General features: G+C 41.7%; 1 protein-coding gene across 1 annotated transcript in view; it reads right to left on the bottom strand.

Annotated features, from left to right (window-relative positions):
• The window catches only part of CABCOCO1 (ciliary associated calcium binding coiled-coil 1), a 199,433-nt gene that overhangs the window by 25,060 nt on the left and 148,220 nt on the right, over positions 1 to 26,153 (bottom strand). The window contains exon 6 of the mRNA XM_075352341.1: positions 25,522 to 25,647. Coding sequence (XP_075208456.1) covers positions 25,522 to 25,647 — 126 coding nt within the window. The remainder of the gene's footprint in view (positions 1 to 25,521; positions 25,648 to 26,153) is intronic.

A 26,153-nucleotide genomic window follows, 5' to 3' on the forward strand; every position in this document is an offset into this window, starting at 1 on the left:
CTTTATCTTAATTTTTTTTTCAATAATAAAAATTATTGCTTTTACATCATGTGTTTCAGTATTATCTTTGTAGGTTATAGGGTCTGTAATTGGTTGCAGTCAGACACTGTCACACAGGCTGGGGGCGCTTCTGACTGCAACCAATCACAAACGGCAGGGCTGCCAGTGGGCGGGAAAGCATTGCATATGGATTAGTGATAATGAGTGGCACCGGAAATGGAATGAGCTGCTGCAGGAGCAGATACAGCTGCGCCGGAGACTCAGTAAGTACATAGTGTTTGCTTAATACTTATTTTCTTTATTTTTCCTTTATTTTTTTTTAAATTTCCCGAATGCCAGACCTAGATCATTAGCCGGAATTCCCTGAGAATTCCGGGTCCGGGTCAGGCACTCGGGTATGTCTGAAGCCGCGCACTTTTGGACTTTTACAGTACCTATCACTAGTAATAAATAACTTGTTAAAGGATGGTTCCAACTTTGCTATCATCTCTTCTGTGGTACTCTTACCTACGTATGACTACAACTAAACACAATATTGGAAATAAATCTAATTACAAAAATATAAATCCAATAGTTTGCTACCTAATGGACTAGAATGCCCACTAATCTGACATTGCACAAAAATAGTCCCTATATTAGCAGGAAATTAGCTGATAGTCCGATGCTGGATATATATTTTTTCCTGCAAGTTGGTGTTATTGTGCCTAAACATTCTAAAGGGGGCTTTACACGCTACGACATCGCTAATGCGAAGTCGTTGGGGTCACGGAATTGGTGACGCACATCCGGCCGCATTAGTGATGCCGTTGCGTCATCGGTGACATGGGAGTCCATTCTCAAATATCGTTACTGCAGCAGTAACGAAGTTGTTCCTCGTTCCTGCGGCAGCACACATCGCTCCGTGTGACATCGCAGGAATGAGGAAGCTCTCCTTACCTGCCTCCCGGCCACAATGCGGAAGGAAGGAGGTGGGCGGGATGTTACGTCCCGCTCATCTCCGCCCCTCCACTTCTATTGGGCGGCGGTTCAGTGACGCAGCTGTGACATTGCTGTGACGCAGAACGAACCGCCCCCTTAGAAAGGAGGCGGTTCGCCGGACGTCAGGTAAGTACGTGTGACGGGTCTGGGCGATGTTGTGCGGCACGGGCAGCGATTTGCCCGTGTCGCACAACAGATGGGGGCGGGTACCCACGCTAGCGATATCGGTACCGATATCACAGCGTGTAAAGCGGCCTTTAAAGATGGTTTTCTGAGATTATCCTTAGGATAGCCTATTAATATTAGGTTGCTGAGGGTCCAGGTATTTGCATCCCCACTGGTAATTTGATTGAAAGGACAACTTCACTTATCTTTATCAATATTTACCAGCCACAGGACAAATTGGCTAATTAATTGATTGTGGCTGTGCCTTATATTATACCACATTCTCATTCACTTTAATAGCACAATTTCAATAAAATTGATAGATCTGTGTCGGGAAAAAATATGAGTGCTGTGACTCTTCAGTCTGCTGATTGTCAGGGATATCAGAAGTCGAATTCTTAATAAATTTCAAAAACCCGACAAATTTAGAGATGAGCGAAGTTGCCAAGATTCAATTTCAGCAGATTACTAAAATTTAATGGCAAATATTGATTTGTAACAAAGTTATTGGATGGGAACTGAATATTCCTTATTGTACTCTAGGGTGTCTTCCATATCCATAGCATAATAAATGAAGAGTATAAAAAAAAAGTGTTCACCCCTGAGCCCCCCTGTCCCACCATTGCCACCAGCCTTCCAGACTCTTTTTTCTGACTTACTCCAGCATCTTGTTTGGCCGTCTCATGTAATGGCATTTGTCATGGCATTGCTGTGAAAGTCGTGATGTGACAACATGTATCACCCATGTTGCTGACTAGTAGTGAGGCAACAGACATCGTAAAGTCACAATATAAGCTAAGATATCAGAAGTTTACCCAGTGCTGGAAGCACCATGGCAAAGTCATGAAGCCTGAAGAGGAAGGCAAATGGGAATGCAGAAAGCAGAATGTATGTCATGGAGGACTGGGCGGTGGTCGTGGCACTGGAGAGACAGGCGAATGGTGAGGTGAGTATTAATTTGTTAATAGTTTCCCAGTTCTCTACTATTTGGCAAGATGGCAAATTGCAAAAAAGTCATATTCAGGAGTGTCCAATTTTTATGCGAAAATTCAAGGCAAAATCAAATCACCTTGAACAAATTTGCTCATCTGTACTACGAGTAAAAACTTAAAATTCACTCAAGATGTGGTTTTTAAGAGATTAGTTAACCTGAGGAAATTTTTTTTATCACTCATGAAGATTGTGAAACTTAAATATTGAGACATGTTTAGCTCGAAGATTTTGGGGTCACTATCAACAAAACTCATATACTGTTTAATGCCTTAAGGAAAGCTGAAGCTATCGGAGCAAAGACTGAAAGGCCACCTAAAAGTAAATTCTTGTGTTATATTTTTCTGCACATTTTATTTTTTGCAGGGTGCAGCCAGGCCCATCAATGGAGACCTTGTAAATTAGGGGCCTATATCTCTCTGGTGCACTGAGAGAGTGCCAAGAAGCCCGTCTAATCGAATAGTAGGAGTGTGTAATAGGCTGATGGCTAAGCACTGTGCTTCACATTACAAGCTTCACCTTCAAATAATGGGCGATCACCCCCTCCATGAACTGGTAGGTTGTGAGTGGTTGTTTTGTTAGTATTTTGCACTTGTGTTATCTGCTTTATTAAAGGGAAATGCTGCATCCTGTCTGTGCATTAGCCCCGGCCACACAGGGATCTACTGCGATCCTCGCATGACACTCGGCTCACACTGGCAGCACAGCAGGAGCCAAGTGTCATGCGAGTGTCACTGCGACTGAGGTCCGATCATGCGATCGGACCTCAGCTGTGGGGCGGGCCAGTACTGACGAGGGGCGGGCCGGCTCTGAGGAGGGGCGGGCCGGCTCTGCGGAGGGCTGGCTGGCCCCACAGACTTGAATAAGTGCGACAGAAATAAGACTCCATGCTGCGATTTTTTTTCTCGGTCCGATTAGGGCTGATAAAACATCACAATCCACTTCCTCCGATTTTCATGTCGTGTGGCTTAGACCTTAGTTTATATGACCTTGGCTGGTAAATACCATTACCTTTTTGCTATGTGTATAATTGAATTATCTTGGAATTAAAAAAAAAATAATCCTTATTTATCTATTTAATGTACCATTAACCCCTTAACGACCCATGACGTACTGGGTACATCATGGATCGTGTGCGGTTAATCGCCGCCCCCTGCTGTGGGCAGGCCGCAGCGATCCGCGCACATATCAGCTGTTTTCAACAGCTGACATGTGTGCCTGCTAGTTGCGGGTGGAATCGCTTCCACCCGCAACTATTAACCCCTTACGTCTCGCTGCCAAAATCTGGCAGTGAGATGTATATGCGCGCCGCCATTATTCTGACTTACCCCGCCCCCATCGGAAGTCACATGACATGATTACGTGACTTCCGGTGGTTGCCATGGTAGCACAGGGTCATGTGATGACACCTGTAGCTACATGAGTCACTTACTCTCAATGCCGGAATACAGCTGGCATTGAAAGTAAAGCAGCGTATCTGCAGATCTTAGCTCTGTAGCTGTAATCTGGAGATATGGCAGATCTGATCGCTATAGCCCCCTAGGGGAACTAGTAAAATAAAAAAAAAAAAGTGATTTTTTTAAAAAAAAAAAAAATAAAATAAAAAACCTAAAAGCTCAAATCACCCCCCTTTCACCCCATTGAAAATTAAAGGGTTAAAAAAATAAAAAATATACACATATTTGGTATCGCCGCATTTAGAAATGCCCGATATATAAAAATATAAAATCAATTAATTTGATCAGTAAACGGCATAGTGGCAAAAAAATTTCAAATGCCAAAATTACGTTTTTTGGTCACCACAAGTTTTGCACAAAATGCAATAACAGGCGATCAAAACATAGCAGCTGCGCATAAATAGTACTATTACAAGCGTCAGCTCGAGACGCAAAAAACAAGTTATCACTGAGCCATAGATCCCAAAAAATGAGAACGCTACGGGTTTTGGAAAATGGCGCAAAACGTGCGCCACTTTTATTGGAGACATTTCTGAATTTTTTTTAATCCCTTAGATACAAGTAAACCTATACATGTCTGGTGTCTACAAACTCGCACCGAACTGAGGCATCGCACGGACACATCGGTTTTACCATATAGTGAACACTGTGAATAAAATATTCCAAAAACTATTGTGTGATCACACTTTTTTTGCAATTTTTCCGCACTTGGAATTTTTTTGCCATTTTCCAGTACACTATATGGTAAAACCTATGGGTCCATTTAAAACTACAACTCGTTCCGCAAAAAAAAAGCCCTTATAAGGCAAGATTGACGAAAAAAAAAAAGTTACGGCTCTCGGAAGAAAGAGATGGAAAAAAACCACGGAAAAACGCAAAATGCCCGGGTGCTGGAGGGGTTAAAGTCATACGTTAAGTGTCTGCACATGCTTATTGATACTAAATAGCATAAATGAGGGAATTTTAACTTGACAGTTTTATAAAATTTTTAGCAAAAATTTGAAGTATTGCAAAGCCTGCAATTGTCCAGAAAAGACATGTAATATGATAAGTTCTTTTTGCTCTAAAATGGAAACACAGACTTAGTAATTAGTGTTGAGCGGACCCGAACTGTAAAAATCCGGATCAGCGCGGTTTCAGCGTCCGATCCGGGTCCGACCCGGACACGGGAATCCGGCTGCACGATCCGGATCCGGGAATTTTTTTTCTCTCTCTCTCTCTCTCCCTCCCTCCTTCTCTCTCTCTCTCTCCCCTCCCCATTCACATATATCATAGATCAGATCCGGACTTCTTTGCCAACCCGAGACGGATCCGCCGGACCCGGATTATTACAAGTCCGCTCAACTCTATTAGTAATGTCAAAATGGCCTCAACAAATAAACAAGTAAACAGACTTTTAGTTATAAACTTTTCATATTTTTTAAAATGTAAAAATCGTTTAGGGGCAGTATTCAATATTTTGGTGTTCATACACAGAACTGGATTCCTGGGAAGCAGTAGCCCAAAAATTATCTCTGTTCGTAGTGAAACTGCAGGTTTGTTGTTTGATAAATGAAGAACCTTTAAAAGATTATCCATTTTTTGGGGAGCAGCAAAAGTTTGCTGTTTAGAAAGAAAGGCCGCAATGGCATTCAACAAGGCATCTAAAAATTATCACTATGGTATCAGCCATAGATTTAGAAAATTGGAAAATGAAGAAACAAGCCCTCCAAAAGTTATCCATTTTATGAAAGCAGTAGTAGGATTGCTGTTTGCATACTGAACAAACAAAAGCTGTTTAAGGCTAGGTTCACACACTGCGTTTTTTTGACCCTGCGTTTTTGTGCGTTTTTTTGCGGCAAAAACCGCACAAAATGCACCCGCGGCAAAAAAACGCGGCAAAAGACGCATGCATTTTGCCGCGATTTGGTGCGTTTTTTTGCTGCGTTTTTGCTCACTGCGTCTATAAGCGTTTTTTATCAGTGAACAAAAAAAAAAGGTCTGATGTCATTTCCTTCTTCAATATGTTCTTCATTCTCCACTACTGTATGCAGGAGAGCAGACAGCTGCAGAACTACAAGGCTCAGCATACACCATCCAATAGTGTATGCAGGAGAGCAGAGAGCAGCTGCAGAACTACAAGGCTCAGCATGCTCCTTCCAGGACTGTATGCTGGAGGGAGAGTCAGGGGGAGCAGACCTACAAGGCTCAGCATACTCCATCCACTAGTGGATGCAGGAGAGCAGACAGCAGCTGCAGAACTACAAGGCTCAGCATCCTCCATCCAATAGTGTATGCAGGAGAGCAGACAGCAGCTGTCGAACTACAAAGCTCAGCATCCTCCTTCCAGGACTGTATGCAGGATTTCTTTGCCCCCCCAAACAAAAAAAAATGACGTGGGCTTCGCCATATTTTTGTATGCTAGCCGGGTACAGCAGGCAGGTACGGGCTGCCCCCAACCCCCAGCTGCCTAATTGTACCCGGCTGGGAACCAAAAATATAGAGAAGCCCTTTTTTTTTTAAATTATTTCATGAATTTCATGAAATAATTAAAAAAACAAAATGACATGAGCTTCGCCTAATTTTTGTGTCCAGCCGGGTACAACTAGGCAGCTGGGGATTGGAATCGACAGTGCAGGGTGCCCATGCTTTCTGGGCACCCCCGCTGCGAATTGCAGTCCTCAGCCACCCCAGAAAATGGCGTTTTCATAGAAGCGCCATCTTCTGGCGCTGTATCCAACTCTTCCAGCTGCCCTGATGCCGGGTGGCTCGCTGGGTAATAATGGGGTTAGGGCTAGCTGTGTATTATCAGCTGGCCCTAAGCCCGAAATTCATGGTGTCATGCCAATATTAGACATGGCCACCATGAATTTCTAGTAAAGATAAAAAAAAACACAACACATAGAAAAATATTTTTATTAGAAATAAAACACAACACAATTAGTGACTCCATCTTTATTGAAATAAAGAACCCCCCTCCGCAGTAATCCTGGGTCAAGTGTCCCGCACCGTCCAATCCGGATCCAATATCATCTGATCGGTTTGCTGGAAGGCAAAGCGATCAGATGATGTGTCAGGATCAATTGCCTGAATCACGTCACACATCAGCTGATTGTATAAAAGCCGTTTATACAATCAGCAGATGCATCAGTGCAAAAAAAAAAAAAATACTCACTTATGTGCTGATTACCAGCAGCTCCTGGAGCGATTGGAGGAGTCTGAGCCGGCCGCTGCGTGACGTCGCTGTGACGCCGAACGTCCCTCCCCCTTCAGGAAGAGGATTTTCGCCATCCACAGCGACGTCGCACAGCAGGTAAGTGCGTGTGACGGGGGTTAACGACTTTGTGCGCCACGGGCAACTAATTGCCCGTGATGCACAAACGACAGGGGCGGGTACGATCGGTCGTGAAATTGCACGATAGATCGTACTGTGTAAAGCAGGCTTTAGTCAGTTAGGCCATGCCATATTAACCTGAGAATCTGAAAACCCACTTTTAATGTACACAGGAGGCTGCAAAAGACAGTACATCTATGAAAAACTGGACAAGTTATCCCCACTGGCCCAGTCTGCTGACTCAGATGTCCATGGGGTATCTACTGATCAAAGTACACTATCCAGGCTGGACTGAATTTGGCTGTTCAGGTAGTGCTGAAATGCATCTCATTAATGCAGCGGGCAAATAAAAATCAGGTCCATCAGGTGATATATGCAGAATGCACTACTGCTGATACCTGTTACTTACTGTAGTCCTACCTCTGACACAGGCACGGGGAGCACTGGCTCTGTGAAGAAGGATCTCCTGGATATGCAGAAAGCAGGCGTCTGCTCAGCAAAAGCTTCAAATATGAGGGAACACCGCTTATTTTTGTAATCTATCAGTGCGAATCTCATGCACACTGCAAAAGATTAGTTGACTAACAGTGTGGAAAAGAATTCCAACATCTGAGATGTCTGCATCTTTGACTTGCCACTACCTTGACCGCAGTTTTTAGATGTTGGTGAGCCTCTTCCACCAATAGGTTGTAGCCTCACTTGTTCCCAAGCAGATCACAGAAAAAGCAAATTTGTCCATGGGTGATCTATGACTGAAAATCGACTCTGTTCTTTAAAGCAACACATATACCCTTCTCTTCTGATTACATCACTTCCTCAACCCCTCCCCCCCCCGATATCAGGTTTCCAGGTCCTGTCTCTACCACAAAAAGTATCAATATCCCTTACTCGGCTGAGTTTCCTAAGTGTGGGAAATGTCCTGAACCTTTTGCTCCCTCCACTTGATTAGCACCTCTAGATTTGCCAACTACATCCTTGGCTGCCACTGCTTTGACCATAACACTTGACAGAGGCCGCCAACTCAGCTGGCCATTTGAGTTGTGTCTTTCTTTTCCAACCCCATCTCTTCCGAGTGTAAATGCTTACTCATCCCGTAAATAAGCTGGAAGAAGTTGGCAATGTGAAATATCTTTCTTATTCCCTGAAATACTGTGTCTCAGGGTAATAAGGAGCAAAGAAAGGTTTCATTGACAGAATTAAAAGTCTGCAATGTAAAACATCTGCTTTGGTAGTGAAGGAAGGGGACTGTACAGAACACTGAATTAGGTACCATCATCCTGCTATTACTAAGAGAAGTGATGAGCGTATATTCTTTAACACCCTCCAAGTCAACTCTACCAATATGATTGCTAGAGGAATTGGAGGTTAATTACGACCTGTGTGCGGTAGTACTATTGCCTGCATCGCAGTTTCCAGTAGAGATGCTGATGCTTGTGATGCCCAAATTCTGTCTTGGCATGGCTATTTTTGGTCTTTTACGCTACTCAACTATTGTCATTCTGGCTTTTTCTTGCCATTCATCTGTTACTATAGTATAATTAACGTTTGTCAAAGTTTTTAACCCCAATTATTATATTTTACCAAAAGGGATGTAACAAGATATGCTAGATAGATTTGTAGACATCCAGAAAGCATGTATGGGTGTCAAATCTGACTTGTAAAGTAGGTGTGCAAAACAGTGATATATCTCAACTCTTTTTTTTTTCTTTCTTTTTTTTTTAACACAATCATGTCTTCCCATAAAGGAGATAACAAGAAATGCTAGGTAGCAGACTGCAGTATTAATTTGGTGTGTACAAATATCAAATTTCACTAGTAAAACAGGTGTGCAGAAAAACAGTAACAGTTATATAAACGGATTTTTTTAACCTCTTTACAATCTAGAACATATATATATATATATATATATATATATATATATATGTCCTAGGTCACCCCCTCCCATTTCTACGGGCTTGTACGGCGAGCCCACATTCATCCCCTCACATGTCTGCTGATCTGATGAGCAGATGTGTACTGCCCCGTGCTCGGCTGCAGCTGAGCCGCTCGGATCCGGGCTCGTTGGTGGGTGGCTCGAGCGTCTCTGGACCCGGGGTCACTTCGCTCTGAAAGGGGATGCTGCCGCTTTTGGTGGGGGTTAGGTAGGTGCACGGTCGGAGCCGCGCTTGAGTTCGTGATGCCACCCACGGGATGTGGTGAAGGTAGACACCACCGCTACAGTTATGCGGCACCCGGGGGAGATGTTATGCAGCAAGTTGTTAACCCCTCCGTGGGCAGGGATGGTGGCCCCGGGACCCGTTGGGGGTAGCTGGGCGGTGCAGGGCAGTGCGCGGCCGGATAGCACTGTTGTACTCACTGTTATTGACACACACAAGTCTCTGGTAAACCAAGTTGATGATGGTCGGTGCCCGCAGCCAGCTGCGTCTGGTCCCCCACCCGGTTCGGTGGTCTTGGCCTTTCTCCTGCACCATGTTGTGTACTTGGGCTGCCTGCGCTTCAGCGACGGGAGTCCGCTCCCCGACTTTGTGGATGCCGGGAGAGCCCTTTTGCCCGCAGACGCTGGCCCGTGGGATCTCTCTGCCTGTGCGGAGGCTTTCTATCCCCATCGTTGGGCTGTTGTCTTCAGTCGGGACTTGGGTGGGAAAGGACCTATAGTCCAGACCGCAATCAGTTAATTAACTTTGTCCAGTGGATTCTGGACCTCGTTTTAGGGTCTGAGTACCCCCCTGTGTGCTCCGGTTTCCGAGTCGGTTCCCCGGGTCGGTACCGGCGGGCCACTACCCTGTTCCGGTCCACCACGGTGCCACCGAGCCATCTTCCCGACTCCTGCAGGCTAAGGCCACTGTTTGCCTCCTAGCTAAAGGTGCCCAGGCTCCAACCCCCGGCACCTGTCAGACTCCTCTCTCTACTCACTCACTGACTGACTGACTTGTTTTTCCTGCCTCAGGCCCTCTGAACTCAGTGGGCGTGGCCAACTGCCTGGCTCTGCTCCCTGGTGTGTCCATCAAGCACTGAGAGAGGTGACTAGGGTTTAATGGTTGGCTGATGACACCTTTTTGAGGGACAGGTGTAGTGCGGGGGGTCCATCTGTGACTACCTGGCTAGTCCAGGGCGTCACACAGACATGTGCAGCTAACAGGCACGGGTTGATCTTCGATCCATCTACACCTGTTAACCCCTTAGATCATGCTGTCAAAATCTGACTGTGTGATCTAACGCGCTTTAGCGGGTATTGCGCTGTTCCCGCCGCCATTGGCAGCCCTGTGACGCTATCACGGCGCACCAATGGGTTGCCATGACAGCGTGTGATCAGCTGTTTACCACTGTCGCTATCATTACTCACTTCCTGTGAGTGCGGGCAGAGTGCTGACACTCACAGGAGATCAGCATTTCTGCTGATTAGAGGAATGCTGAAGTATTGCTCTGAGCAATAGAAGCGATCAGTCACTGCAGGCATATAGTCCCCTATGATTCTAGTTAAATCAATAAAAAATAAAAAAAAAGAGTTTTAAAAAATTTTAAAAAATAATAAAAGTTCAAATCACTCCCTTTTTCCCTATTGACAATAAAACAATAAAAAAATAAAAAATACACATATTTGATATCGCTGGATTCAGAAATACCCGAATATCAAAATATAAAATAAATTAATTTGATCTGCAAAGAGTGTAGTGTGAAACAAATTTCAAAAACCAAAATGACGTTTTTTTTTTTATTGCCGCAACATTACATTAAAATGCAATAACAGAAGATCAAAACATCACATGCAAACAAAAATGGTATAATTAAAAACGCCAGCTCAAGAAGAAAAAACATAAGCCATCACTGAGCCTCACATCCTGAAAAATCAGAACACTAAGGGGTACTTTGCACACTACGACATCGCAGGTGCGATGTCGGTGGGGTCAAATCGAAAGTGACACACATCTGGCATCGCTGTCGACATTGGAGTGTGTAAATCGTTTTTGATACGATTAACGAGCGCAAAAGCATCGAAATCGTATCATCGGTGTAGTGTCGGTCATTTCCATAATTTCGGAAGGGCCGATGTTACAATGTTGTTCCTTGTTCCTGCGGCAGCACACATCGCTGTGTGTGAAGCCGCAGGAGCGAGGAACATCACCTTACCTGCATCCCGCCTGCAATGAGGAAGGAAGGAGGTGGGCGGGATGTTTACGTCCCGCTCATCTCCGCCCATCTGCTTCTATTGGCCGCCTGCCGTGTGACGTCGCTGTGACGCCGCATGACCCGCCGCCTTAGGAAGGAGGCGATTCGCCTTCAAGAGCGACGTCGCAGGGCAGGTAAGTGCATGTGAAGCTGCCGTAGCGATAATGTTCGCTACGGCAGCTATCACAAGATATCGCAGCTGCGATGGGGGCGGGGACTATCGCGCTCGGCATCACAGCAATCGGCTTGCGATGTCGTAGTGTGCAAAGTACTCCTAAGGGTCTCAGAAAATGAAGGCAAAATGCAATTTTTTTTTACAAACTTCAGAATTTTTTTTACCACTTAGATAAAAGTAAAATTATACATATTTTGTATCTTCGAACTCGTACTGACCTGGGGAATTATAATGTCAAGTCAGTCTTAACATATTGTAAATGTAGTAAATAAAAACAAACAAGAAACAATAGTGCAATTGCACTTTTTTTGCAATTTCCCCGCGCTTGAAATTTTTTTGCCGTTTTAGAACACTATATGGTAAAATGAATGGTGTCATTCAAAAGTACAACTTGTCCTGCAAAATAACAAGCCCTCATATGGGTATATTGAGGGAAAAATAAAAAAAAGTCATGGCTTTTGGAAGAAGGTGATAAAAAACAAAAATGGAAAATCGCTAGGGGGTGAAGGAGTTATTTTTATATGCTATTCTTTTTAACACCATTATCCCGTCTTTCCAAAAAGGACATAAGGAGAAATACTATTTGCTTAGGTACTAGTGATAGGCGTACCCGAACTCTAAAGTTTGGGGTCCGTACTGGAAGCCTAGTGTCCGTGCATGGATCCCAAGCATGGACCTCTCAGGGAAGTGTGTGTTACTGTTTGGGTTTGGCCACCTGGCTAATAAGAAAAAAAAAAAAAGAAAAATGAGGAATTAAGCTGGACAATAATACTTACCGAGTTTCTGTGCACCTGTCACACTGGGTCCACTCATTAAATCTCATGAATATTCACTGCCTCCCCCGCCCACCCTCTGTTACAGGGTCTGTGATTCAGACAAGAAATCTGTGGAGAGAAAAGCGCATATAGGGTCTTACCCCAGTATATAAGGGGTGGGAGGAGGGTGAAACTACTCACCAGATGTCGTTGTGAGAGTCACAACAACTGTATTCGCATGTAGAATCTGATCCAAGGCTGCAGCCACCCAATTGGCAGATAACAGAGAGCAAAAGAGAAGGGTGTTTGATACTGCGCCAAAGGATCACAGGAACAGATGTTTAGATTAATGCATCTTTATTTCATCCAGGTCTACGCGTTTCCGGAGCCACTGCCCCCTTCCTCAGGACCGTCAGGAAAGACAAAACATCAAATCTGTCCTGGTGGACACCAGCATGCAGATAAATAGACCAGATAGGGTCTGTGATTGACTGCAGCCAAACTACTGGCATCTGTGATTGTTTTCCCTCTGGAAACCTGAATGGAAGTGTAAAAATAAATAAATAATTGGAAAAAATGGCGTAGGGGCCCCCCTATATTGATACCCAGCACAGATCAAACAGACAGCTGGAGGCTGCAACCCCCAGCTGTGTGCGTTTTCTTGGCTGTGTATCAAAACACAGACCAAATGCAGCTTTTTTTTTAAATGATTTAAATAACTATTTTTAAAAAACAGTGTGCGGTCTCCCCCAATTTTGATACCCAGCCAAGATAAAGCAGACAGCTGAGGACTGGTATTTTTAGGCTGGAGAGGCCCATGGCTATTGGGCCCTCCTCAGCCTAAATATAGCATCTCGCAGCCACACCAGAACAGGTGCATCCACTTCAGGAGCAAATTCCCTAGTTCGGTGGCAATCGGGATCGGAGTAATATAAGGGGTTGATGAACACTATGATTTGTCAAAAAAAATCCCAGCTGTCTTCAAGCCCGAGGTTAGTAATGGGGAAGGGTCTATGAGACACATCCCACTACTAATTGTGCAAGTAAAAAGCAATAAACAAAAAAATAATAAAAACCCTTTATTTAAACAAAACAAAAAAACACCCTCTTTCTTCAATTTATTAACCCCCAAAACACCCCTGCAGGTCCAACGTAATCCACACTAGAACATCACACAGTGATCCTAACTCTGCTACATTGTGAGGTTATAGTGCACTGTCTCATTAAAAAATGCAGCCGAGCACTGCAGTGTCAGGGACACCATGACGGAGCCACAGCAATGAGAGCAGTGATGTCAGTGAGTTCACCTGTTGTTACAACTGTCAGTTTCCAAGGTACCGTAGCTGTGACCTCAGGTGAACTCACCTGATGTGAAATTATTGAACTCAAATCCAGGAATCCACCATTGAGTTGAATAGTCCTGGATTACCGGAATATTGACTTCAATGGTGTTAGATTAAATGATTAAATGGCACCATTGAAGTCAATAATCCGGTAATCCAGAAGAGTTGAACTCAATGGCGGATTACCGCAATACACATGCATTCCAAGATTACGCACGTAATCCAAGATTGAGATCAATGAGTTCACCTGAGGAGAGCTCATTTGCGGTCACAGCTGAGGTACTGTGGGAACCCCAGCTGTGACCTCAGGTGAATTCATTTAAAAGAATGCTGTATTACTGGGTTAGGCTATGTGTGCACATTGAGTATTTGGTTGCAGACATTTCTGCACCAAGCCTTCATCTCCTAGCAGAAAAACGCACAAAAACGCATTGTGTTTCTGGTGCGTTTCTCTGCCAGGAGAAGCAGATTAGCTAATACTCCAGGTGTGCACACAGCCTAATCCTGTAATCTGTCATTGAGTTCAATGAGTTCACCTGAGGTGAGGTCACTTGAGGTCACAGCTGGGGTACCGTGGGAACCCCAGCTGTGACCTCAAGTGAACTCATTGAACTCAATGTCACGTTAGGCTATGTGTGCAAGTTGAGTATTTGGTTGCAGACATTTTTGCACCAAATCTACATCTCCTGCCAGAAAAACACACCAAAAATGTATAAAAACAATGCACTTGCTTCCTTTGCAGCCCCCTAGTCCTTACCAGCATTATTTTATAACACAATCATTTGGGTCCTTTAGACTTACATAGGGTCAAATTCGGGTCAATACAGTTCCGAACTAGACTTTTTTTTTTTTAAGTCCGGCTGGATGAGCGGAACCCACACATCTGCGGGTTTGTCTATCTCTAGTAGGTACATGTCCAAAAAAAACCCAGCAACTGCAATAGGCTGCTGCATATATGAATGTCAAATGTGACTAGTAATACAGATATCCTAAGAAAAAAGTCGTTTGTGACATGCAAACCTTAAGAGGAAAACAGTCAGTTACTGTAATGTCTGGATTTCAGTTCATTTTTTTACATAAGTATTCCCCCTTTACTAAAAGGATTACAGAAGAAATGCAAAAACTTACTAGTCACTTGTGACACCAATGGTTTCTCGCTCTGATACTAAGTTTAGATTATTTATTTAAGAAATGTGTTGGTTTCCTCTTTACTAGTGTTTCAAGAATGAAGAAAAAAAATGAGTAATTGAAATGCAGCAGGACAGATGCCATCTACGCCATATCACTGATCAATCACACTGGTACTATTGTTTGCACCTCTTTGATCTCTTTCTCTCTCTATCAATTGAATATCTGTATTACTCGCAGACTAATACACTCATGTTCTCAGTGATGCAGTTTGCAACATATTATTGTCTGGAGCATTTGTCCAATGTTTTCGGGCTCTCTCCCCCTATCTTGACTGCTGAGATGTGAGCTCTGACATCCTCTCACTATCCAGAGTAACCCTAAATTAGCTGATGCACTCCTTGCCTTAGCTTTTATACAGGCTATGATTGTCCCTACTAACTCGCTTTAGCTATGCCATGTGATAGCTGGAAAGTATTATGGGTAATCTATTCACCCAGCAAGCCCCCCTCTTCATGAAGTTGTCGAGTGAGCTTCGTGGGGAAACAGGTTACTCAATGAGTGCATTTTTGTTTCAAATCCAACTCCCTATTAATCTTTGGATCAGTGGTGATTTATGCAGTGTTTCCCAATGAATATCCTTTCATTTTTTTCCCCTTTCCCATGGCCTTGAAAAGTATATGTACCGTATTTTCCGGCGTATAAGACGACTTTTTAACCCCTGAAAATCTTCTCAAAAGTCGGGGGTCGTCTTATACAGTGATGCATGGTGCTGCATGACTCCATTGTTTAGTAATGCCCTCCTACTGGTCCCCTTCTTACACACTATAAACATTATTCTCACCTGTCCTCCGCTCCCGCAGTGCCTTCAGCTTCTTCTGGCAGACTGCAGTCTGATAGACCCTTCTGCAATAGCGTCCTGTTAACGGGGCCACCACCGCAGTCGTCATGGCTTTACTGCAGTTGAATGCTTTGCAGTGCAGTAAAGCATTCAACTTCAGTAAAGCGCTGACAGAAGCGGTGGCGGCCCCGTGTACAAGACGCGATCATGGAGGGGTCTATGGGCGGGCCTGCGGTCCGCAAGAAGCACTCCTCCATGATCGCATTCCATACACGGGGCCGGTGCTGTCAGCGCTTTACTGCAGTTGAATGCTTTACGGCACCGCAAAGCATTCAACTGAAGTAAAGCCATGATGGCAGACAGCAGCCCCGTGCATCAGACGCTATCATGGAGGGGTCTATGTGCCTTGCGGTCTACAAGAAGCAGCTGAGGTCAGCGTGGGAATGGAGGAGAGGTGAGAATAATGTTTATTGTGTGCAAACAACGGCATAATAGAGGACAAGAAGGGGACCGGTAGGAGGGCATTAATAAATAATGGGCTCATTACTACAAGGGGGGAAAAGGATGGGCACATTACTAAATAGTGGGCTGATTACTGCAGGGGACATTACTAAACAATGGGCTCATTACTGCAGGGGACATTACTAAACAATGGGCACATTACTGCAGGGGACATTACTAAACAATGGGCACATTACTGCAGGGGACATTACTAAACAATGGGCTCATTACTGCAGGGGACATTACTAAAAAATGGGCACATTACTCGGGTCGGCTTATACTCGATTATATACGGTATATCCCAAACTCTATATTTTAACTGGAATAGTTGGGGGTCGTCTTATACACCCGGTCGTCTTATACGCCAGAAAATACGGTATTTTTTGGACTAACTATAGGTTGGTTTAGCATTTTATCAACAATGTTGATCTTCTATTCCACTCCAAAAACATACAGACAGGGACATTAGATTGTGAGCCCCAATGGGGATAGTGTTCCTGATGTATGTAAAGCGCTGCGGAATATGTTAGCGCTATATAAAAAATAAAGATTTGATTTTGATTCTATTTCATGGTACTTATGCGATGATTATAACTCTTCTCACCAATTTTATATCTGTGTCTTTCTGTGCTTTTTAATGGATATACTGGTAATTAATAAAGGATATAATCTTGGAATTTGGAATAAACAGTTCACAATGTCTTATTTAACTATATACAAGTTTGTTATCAAGACCAGTCAAATAAAAATCTCTATAGCTGGCTACTCCGCTTGCCTGCTCATTGCTTATTGCTTTTTGGCCTACAAGCTGTTTTTGTAGTTGGCCTGACTTTAGGTACATTTGGCCACCATCATTAGCCGGATATACGCTATACAGTAGAACGTGATTGCCATTTAGTAAGATGAGGCAATTTCTTTAAGAAATATGGAGCAATCACTAACAAAAAATATAAACTAAGTGTATCATTCTGTTGTAAGATTTACTTTTCCATGAGTAAATGCAGGCCTATATTTTTACCATTTCTGTAAAGGCCAAGGCAACAAGAAATAACATATGATATTTTATGGGAATGTGTAATAAAGTTATGTTTAGATTCTGCCATCTGTTTTATGTAGAATTTAAATATTTTAAAACAGAGTTAGGGAATAGTTATTTTCATTCGAGAAGAATACAGCATCTAAATGAATCCGAGAAAAAACACAGCCGCGTAAAAGAAGGGCTTATTGGAAATAGTCATATTTAATGTCATATTGCATTTCTATACTTGTATTTCTATTTCAGGAAACTATTAGAATAATGGATTCCATCCCCTCACCACCTCCAATGCTACAATAAAGTAAGAACAGCTTGGAGGAAAAAAGTCTAAATACAATTGACTAATCCAAAACAATTATTTTTAGCACAGTTAAAAAAAAAAGAGTAAAATTGAGAAATCATATGATTATTTTATTGTTTCAAAGCAATTTCTTAGAATATACAAATGTTAAAATTAAAGTACCAGCATATTAATAAAAATATATACAAAATATCTAGTAAAACACATGATAGCAGAGTTACTAAGCTAAATGCATCAGAATCCTGGCCTAATTAACCCCAAGGCTTGCACAAATCTTTTGAGTTTTAGCCAATTTTTCCTGCTTGCTCAACAATGAGGCTTAGGGGTACTTTGCACGCTGCGACATCGCTAGCCGATTGTTGCGATGCTGAGCTCATAGTCCCCGCCCCCGTCGCAGATGCGATATCTTGTGATAGCTGCTTCACACGCACAGACCTGCCCTGCGACATCGCTCTGGCGGGCGACCCGCCTCCTTCCTAAGGGGGCGGGTCGTGTGGCGTCACAGCGACGTCACACGGCAGGCGGCCAATAGAAGCGGAGGAGCGGAGATGAGCGGGACGTAAACATCCCGCCCACCTCCTTTCTTCCTCATTGCAGGCGGGACGCAGGTAAGGAGATGTTCCTCAATCCTGCGGCTTCATACACAGCGATGTGTGCTGCCGCAGGAACAAGGAACAACATCGTACCTGTCGCTGCAGCGAAAATACGGAAATCACCGACACTACACAGATCACCGATTTTCGACGCTTTTGCGATCGTTTATCGGTGCTTCTAGGCTTTACACGTTGCGACGTCGTTACCGGCATCGGATGTGAGTCACTTTCATTTTGACCCCGGAAATATCGCAGTAGCGATGTCGCAATGTGCAAAGTACCCCTTAGCATAGTGAAAAGAGTGTGTGCCTTGTCTGCTAAGGGGCATATGGCGTAAACGCTTTCTATATTATGCTGCTCTCAGATGGGGTAGTACAAATCTCGTAACAGATTCACTTTAAATAAATATATACAGCTGCACTCTGAAATGCTATAACATGCAAACATTGAACATGGGAATTTTGGAAGTACATTACTGTCATTGAAACTATGTTTTAAATAAGATATTTAGCGCTATAACATGTAAACATTGAATATAAAAAATTTGGAACTGCATTACTGCTTTTGATATCATGTATAAAAAATTAGATATTTAGTGCACAAATTCGCCAATTCATGAGAGGCCAGCAGACAGGATAGAGGTGTTTTAGATTAGAGTCCCAGCAAAGAGATACGCCTTGTCGCTGGCTGCTTTGCTCTTATAAATTGGCCAACTTTTGCGCTAAGTGTCTAATTTTTTATACATGGTTTCCATGGTAGTAATGCAGTTCCAAATTTCTTATATTCAATGTTTGCATGTTATAGTACTAGATACCTTATTCCTTTAAACATAGTTCCAATGGCAGTAACGAGGCTCCATAAATCACTCACAAGTGTAAGAAATTCCATGTATAAGACTGACCGCGAGTGACCTATGGAGCCTCGTTCTGGGAACGAGGCTCCATAGGTATTGATGGATGTTGTGGGACATTACACCATTGGATTATGTCAGGACTTTGAGGATTTTTTTTAAATTAATAAACTGGTGAACAAGAGAGAGTTGGGTAGTGTTTATTTAAACAAAATATTTTTTCCTGTTTTTTTTTTTACTTTACACTTAACGGGTTAGTAATGAGGGTGTCTGATAGATGCCTCTCAATTACTAAACCCTGTGCTTGATGCCAGCTGTCAATTCACTACAAAACATATACAGCTGCACACTGAAATGCTAAAAATGAATAAGGGAACTCTGGTATTGCATTACTGCTATAGGAATATTTGAAGAAAGAGAGATATTTAGCATATGTATTGGCTAATGCATGTGAGCCCGGTAACCAACGGCAGTAACCAACGGCAAGGTAATCTCTGTATACTGGAAACCTAACCTGTATTGCCACTATCTGGGTTGAAGGTTGAAAACCTCCATGTCTGGGCAGCTAGACTAAAAACCTAACTTGAAATGCCACTATCTGGGTTAAAACCACCATGTCTAGGCAGCTAAATTCCAGCTATCAAGGGAAGTGAACACAGAACACAGCCTGGTCATAGGGCGGAGTGCTCAATCAGAAAGACATGCACTATATATATATATATATATATATATATATATATATATATATATATATATATAAAAACTAACCCGCACATCCAACAGGTGTAAACGGGTGCCGGCTGAAAACACATTATAGCTACAAAACATATATAGCTGCACACTGAGATACCAGCTAGCACCTGTTTACACCTGTAGGATGTGCGGGTCAGTCTTTTTGTATATTTATAGTGCTGTGTTCACTCCACTTTATAGCTGGAATCTAGCTGCCCAGACATGGAGGTTTTAACCCAGATAGTGGCATTACAGGTCAGGTTCCCGATATACAGAGATTACCTTGCTGTTGGTTACCGGGCTCACATGCATTGGCCAAGACATATGCTAAATATCTCTCTTTTTTTTTTTCAAATATTCCTATAGCAGTAATGCAATACCAGAATACCCTTATTCACTGTAAGAATTTCGGTGTGGAGTTGTATATGTTTTGTAGTTATAATGTGTTTTCAGCTAGAACTTATTCCCACCTGTTGGATGTGTGGGTCAGTCTTTTTGTATATTTATAGCTGTCAATTCACAGCTGACATCCACCCCCAATATATTACCAAGATTTCCACTGCACCATGGGAATAAGAAAAAGCCGGACAAGGTGCCAGATCTGGTGCATCTAGTGGATGCACCACGTCTGGAGTGGCTGCAGGCTGCTAGTTTTAGGTTGGTAAGTGATAATAACCATAGGCCTTCCCAGTCTGATAATACCAGCCCTCATCTGTCTGTTTTATCTTGGCTAGATATAAAAAATAGGGGGAGATGCTGTTTTTTAAATTACTTTAATTAAAATTATCATTAAAATTATTTACGTATAAAAAAATGGATTGGGAAACTCTCTGGTTTTGATAACCAGCCAAGGTAAAGCAGACAGTTGAGGGCTGGAGCCCCCAGCTGTCTGCTTCACCTTGGCTGGTTATAAAAAATAAGGGGGACCTCAAGCCCCTTTTTTTTAATTATTTATTTATTCCCTATTCAGATTTGTTTGCAGGGTAATTTTTTAGCTCCACTGTACTAAGTTTTATTAAAAATTCACCAAATTTATCATCCAGCATACATTTGAGGTATACAGCTTACAAGTTTGTGATAAGCCATCTTAATGTGTGGATCACATCGTAATATTGAGGCCTACTAGTCAGAGGAGAATTCTGGAATGTTTGCAGGAAGCAAGAAGTTCATAGTGATCTAGGATGGTTGGTACAGTTTTAACTAATCATTTTGTTCAACTCTACTGGACAGTCTAAAAATGCATCACAACATCAAAATTTCACTAGACCGACTCATAAGGATAGGTGACCAGGCTTCCAATAGGTAGTAGACAGTTTTCAGTGCTATGGCCAATTTTGTACTCTACTAGCAGTCTAAAAATGCCCCAAATTCATCAAGTTTAGACAGCTGTGAAAGGTTGGAAGCATTTTAAGACTATACAGTCTATATACCGTAGTTAGCTTATATTATCTAAAAATTGGATAGTTTTAGTAAACATGACTTACTGTTATATAGAATTGTAGACTACTATGCTTTTCCTACTGTGTTGGTATTCACTCTATTTAAAATCCTATTCATGAATTATGAGTTTCAGGATGAACAGAGCTATAAAGTAAATTCCTGAAGCTATAGCAAAGAACACTGGACTCTTTTATTAAACTTATAGAATTTTTTTTTCACCTAACTGCTTGCTTGCAATTACTCTCTTCAAAATTAAAATTGCAACACCAGGAGCGAAAAATCATAGATTTCTGGAAATCAAAGGCTGTCTAGAGATGTTAATTATAAGCAAATGATGAAAAATTGTGACATTTCAAAATATCTCCATATACTGTATTTAATATCGAATGTGACCACCACTTGTAGATATACATGCACTTACATGCCTTGCCATGCTAGCAATTATTGTTATTAATGGTTGTCTGAGGGATATTCTGCAATGCTAAATGCACTTGGGCACAAAAATTATCAAGATCTGCTGCTGGCAGCTCAATTTGCAGTTACAGACCAATGACGTCTGGCATCCATACTGACCTATAACTTCTGATGTAATAGTGATCAAGTATCACTGATGGGTGGAAAAGTTTCACATTTCTATTCAGGCCCCTACAGTTCCGATTGGCTCATTGTTTTGATGAACTTTTTCTTTGTCTGTGACCCTATTTAAAGTAGCTACATGTGTTAATAAAGACAAAGTCATATCTAGCACACTATAAAGGCTGTACTGTATTGATTTCCTCTAGATCTCGAAACATATTTTAATATTTGGAGTTCAGAAAGCATAGAAAAGGGTGAATTTTGCTTTCACGTCCCTGATGTGCTAGATGAGAGACACGTCTGGAAATGCTGTAGGCAATTGTAGCACGTTTAGGCCACACAGGCTGCGCTCACAGTAGAACAAGCAACATTATACGTTGCGTTGTTGTGTTGAAAAATTGCCATATGACTAGTTCCATGACCAAATCGATGTAACAAGGCACTTTTAGTGTGCTTGGAATATAGATTAGAAGGGTCTATCTATCATACATTATGACACCCCATATCATAATCCCAAGAGTAGAGATGAGCAAACATGAGGTTTGATGTTTGGAATTCGGATTCATAACGTGACTTCTAAAAAAACAAAGTTTGGGTTTGAAGTTCAAGCAACTTATGAGTGCCAACCACTCAAGCGACTAGAGCTGTGCTTGTGTATGATTGATGCTCAGCCCCGTGTGAGCCGCCTGCAGTGTTTGAACGGCTTGCACTTGGGGTAAAACCAGCTTGATCAGATATAGTGTTCACACACAAAAAAAATTTTGAAAAAATCCCGGCCGCCCTCCCCCGTCAGTGTTCTGCTTATGACTGGCAGCATGTGGGTGGAGCCACGCAATTAGAGACTTCCATTGAGGTTTGGATCAAGTCAGGGTTACAAACCAAACTTTTGTAAGGTTCGACTGTTCCTGCCGAACCGAACTTTTAAAGGTCGTTGATCTCTACCCAAGAGTAGCACCGGATTGATGTTCCCTCGTGAATGTCTCTTCTTGTCACTGGCCACATTGTCTCCAGCTGGAGACTAGAGCTTGGAATGGAGCAATGGCGCCTGGAACGTATTTATTGATTCTGTGATTTCCATAATTCCACAAGTTTCCATCTTGGTGTAGCAATTTCAATGACGAGGCATGTATATACATACTCCTTATTATGATTAATGTTAAATAAGTCCTAAGTTCCTGTAAATGTGTTCTATTTTTAAACGTATAACTAATATGTCTGTAATTTCCTTTGAATTTCTGAAATATTCTGCCAGTGTTAACCTTTATCATATGAAAGTCCATTCATGAAATATAAAGAAAAGACATCTAAATTGGGGGTAATAAAGGTTCCTCGAGTAATTGCACCATTTGACACACTGCAAAATTCTATCTGCTGAAAGGCTGTGCTGTAACTCTTAGAATAATTAGGATTTAATCTGTACAATAAGGAAGATTTGATTCACTTTTTTCATTTCTTTTATTTAATTCAGTTTAAACATATGAAATTCCCATGATTATATTAGCTCTCAGTGATTGAAATGCACACACATAAATTAATACTTAACTTGCATGAAATGTGAATTGTAGCAAATGATTGTTGGATGTTTTTACCATTATTATTATTATTATTATTATAATAATTATGAATATTATTATAATTCACAAATCATTACAGAAAAGAAATAAAAGTAGTAAAGGATTCATTGCTAATCAGTGAGTATTCAACCCAGATAACAAGTTGAAGAGTTATTAATCTAGGCCTAGTTTAACCCCTACCTAATGTGGCCAATTTGCGTTTTTACGCCTTAATTTTTGTTCTTCGCTTCTGCCAAGGGCCATAAGGTCTTCATTTCTCCGACCACATAGAAGCATATACATTTGAATGTCACCATACATTTTAGCATACAGTATACTGAAAAAAAGGAAAAAAAAAATTCCAAGGGCAGTGAAATTACAAAAGAACACCAAAATGCTGACATTGTTTTTTGGGAATTGTTTTTACGACAAACTGTGTAGTAAAAATGACTTGGCATCATGATTGTGTAGGTACAATCAGTATAATTAAGGTGACGCCATTCTTGTCCAGTGTTTTTAAAATTTTAGAGGTGAAAAAAAATCCAAAATTTTTAAAAGAAAACTTTTTTGATTATGCCACCATTTTCTGAGACCTGTTATGTTTCTACTTTTAGGTTGATAAAGCTGATTGAGAGGTTGCAGGGTGAGCTGTAGTTTTTATTGATACCATTTTGGGATAGATATCACTAGAGATGAGCGGACCCATGAAAGGTCGGGTTTGGCTGTTGCAGGCGAACTTTAAATTAAGATTGGTTTGGGAGCTGAACTTGACCTGAACCCCAATGGAAGTCACTAATTGGACAGTTTGGGTCTTGCCCACATGCAGCCAGCCATAATTAGATCACTTCTGGAGGTGGGAGGGGTTTTCCATTTTTTTTTTTTTGGGGGTGCACTCATTCTGTTGTTGCCCCCAGTGAGAGCCATTCAAACACTGCAAGCGGCTTACACTGGGCTGAGCAATGCATGTATCCAAGAACAGCGATGCTCACGCGAGTGGTATTCATACATAGAGCACCCGAACTCCGAATCCAAATTCTGTTTTTTTTTGTAAAGTCTGTGTTTTGTACAAACATCGAACGCCAAACCTTGGGTTCGCTCATCTCTAAATATGACTTTTTGATTCCTCCTTATTGTATTTTTTTCTTCAGAAGACCTTCATCTGCAACAGCTACCAATCAGCACCCTGTGATCATGCACATAGAAAGATGCGCTCCTTTGCCGGTAGACTGTTAATAGCTTTACTTGCAGCTTTTAGAGGCAGATCCTGACTGGGACAAACAGCCATAATCTGCCGGGAATGGGGCAGGCTCAACTTGTGAGCACACGCCATACACCTGCTACAGACTTCGGTCGTACATTACCAGTGGATGGCGGGAAGGGGTAAAAACATCACAATAACATAAAAGACAAAGTCAATGACAAAAATACGTAAGATACTTGAAAACTAGGATCACTGTCCTGGAACTCATCTTTTATTCAAATTCTGGAATCTAAGGGGGTGTGCAAGGTCTCTTTCACTCATGAGAAGACCAGTACTAAAAATGATACATGGTAATAGGGGTCCGTTTTACAGATTTGCATTGAGCTTGAGAAGCTTCAGGTTATGCCTCTGCCTGAAAATATTAAAACAGACCCCTATATCCATTGTACTTAAATATAATTTCCCAAATTAACACAACCCATTGACAAAATTGCCTAAGACAAAAACATGCCTTGTTTTCTTTTCAACCAATGATAAGCACAGATTTTATTGTTTCAACGTTAAGAAATTAAATTTAAAGTGGTTGTCCCATGAACAACAATAAATATATGATTGCTGGAAGTTCTGCTTCCTACTCTCCCACTGATCCCAAAAATGGGGGCCTGTTTTAATGAATTAATGGGCACATTCAACCACTACTTCTATGAACACAATAAATGGGTCTCGTGAAGTGCTGTAACTTGTATGAGGCAAGGGTCTCTGCACTTTTTTTCACAGCTGTAAAAAAAAATTACATCTAAAAATTATCCTTCTGATATGTTGATTTTACCCTTGGGATTTGCAGTATCCATAGGGTTTAATGGCCTGATTCTGTAAAAATGATACATGAGACGATAAGGTGAAAATTCCAAAGGTGACACCCTAGATATAGCTATAATGTATTTATTTCTTGTCTCTTGGGGATATGAAATAGATTTTAACAATAGGACAATAATCCTCAATGTGAACATAGAAGGTTCAAAAGGTCCTTTGGTGACCCCTGCTTTTACAAAATAACAGGCCCCAAATACTTGGTAGAATACAACCCAACTGGAGTTCGTATTAGAACCAATCACTTTCTATGAGGGAAAACAATGTGAAAAAGCTAAAAGTGCTTTGCCCAAAGTTTAGAGAAGTCTCGGAAACTGGACCTCAGTGATTAACTTATAAGGTGATGGCAAAATCTTTTGGCATGTCATCACTTACTAATGAGCACCTCTATACAGGTAAACAAGTAAGTGTTCTGCATTGTTGAAGGGTGGACTGAAGAAACCGTGGTCTGAAATTACTCCAGTAATGTAAATAATCTAAATTACTTTGGGAAGAGAGATGGCAAACTTTGTGTTTTCAAAACAGATAGAACATGGGCCACAAAAATGGAACATACCTGAACTGTTTCTATGTCTTCTGCAACTGGTAGAGCTAGGAATTTTTCATACACTTCATAGGGTATCCCTTCATCGAGTGGTACTGGAAAAGGTGTTTCTGGTGGTTTTACAATCTCTACTATTTGCTGTGGAAGAACAGAAAACATTGAACTGACTGTAAACTGCTTTAATATTGAAGTATTTAGCATATATTTATATTATTGGTGGTCTCTCAGCTTATTTCTGCTTCAGCCTGAAGAAGCAAAAATCCCTCTAGTATCATTTCCTTTGACAGTGATGGATCAGGGCAAGCAATAGCAATTGATAACAGTAAGAATAAAGAAGTGAAAATGATGGAAACGTAACAGAACCTGCTAGAAACCCTTAAAAGTCAATATGATGCATCAATAACTGCGTGGATTTGATCCATCACGGATACATCATAGTGTTGGCTTTTAATAACAGAGCCTTAGGTTATATTCACACTGCGCCTTTTTTGTTTGGTCCAAAATATTTCTCTTTTTAAGCAGAAGCTGCTTTACGAAACTCATATTTTCTGTGGAGTTTGAAAAAGACTGAAAAGTCTTTTGCGGGAATTTTGTGGGGGTAACTTCTTGAGTGTTTTTTTCCCACCATTTTTTGTTTGTTTTTA

Source organism: Anomaloglossus baeobatrachus, chromosome 5, assembly GCF_048569485.1.
Source record: "Anomaloglossus baeobatrachus isolate aAnoBae1 chromosome 5, aAnoBae1.hap1, whole genome shotgun sequence".
In the NCBI taxonomy this organism is placed as follows: Eukaryota; Metazoa; Chordata; class Amphibia; order Anura; family Aromobatidae; genus Anomaloglossus; species Anomaloglossus baeobatrachus.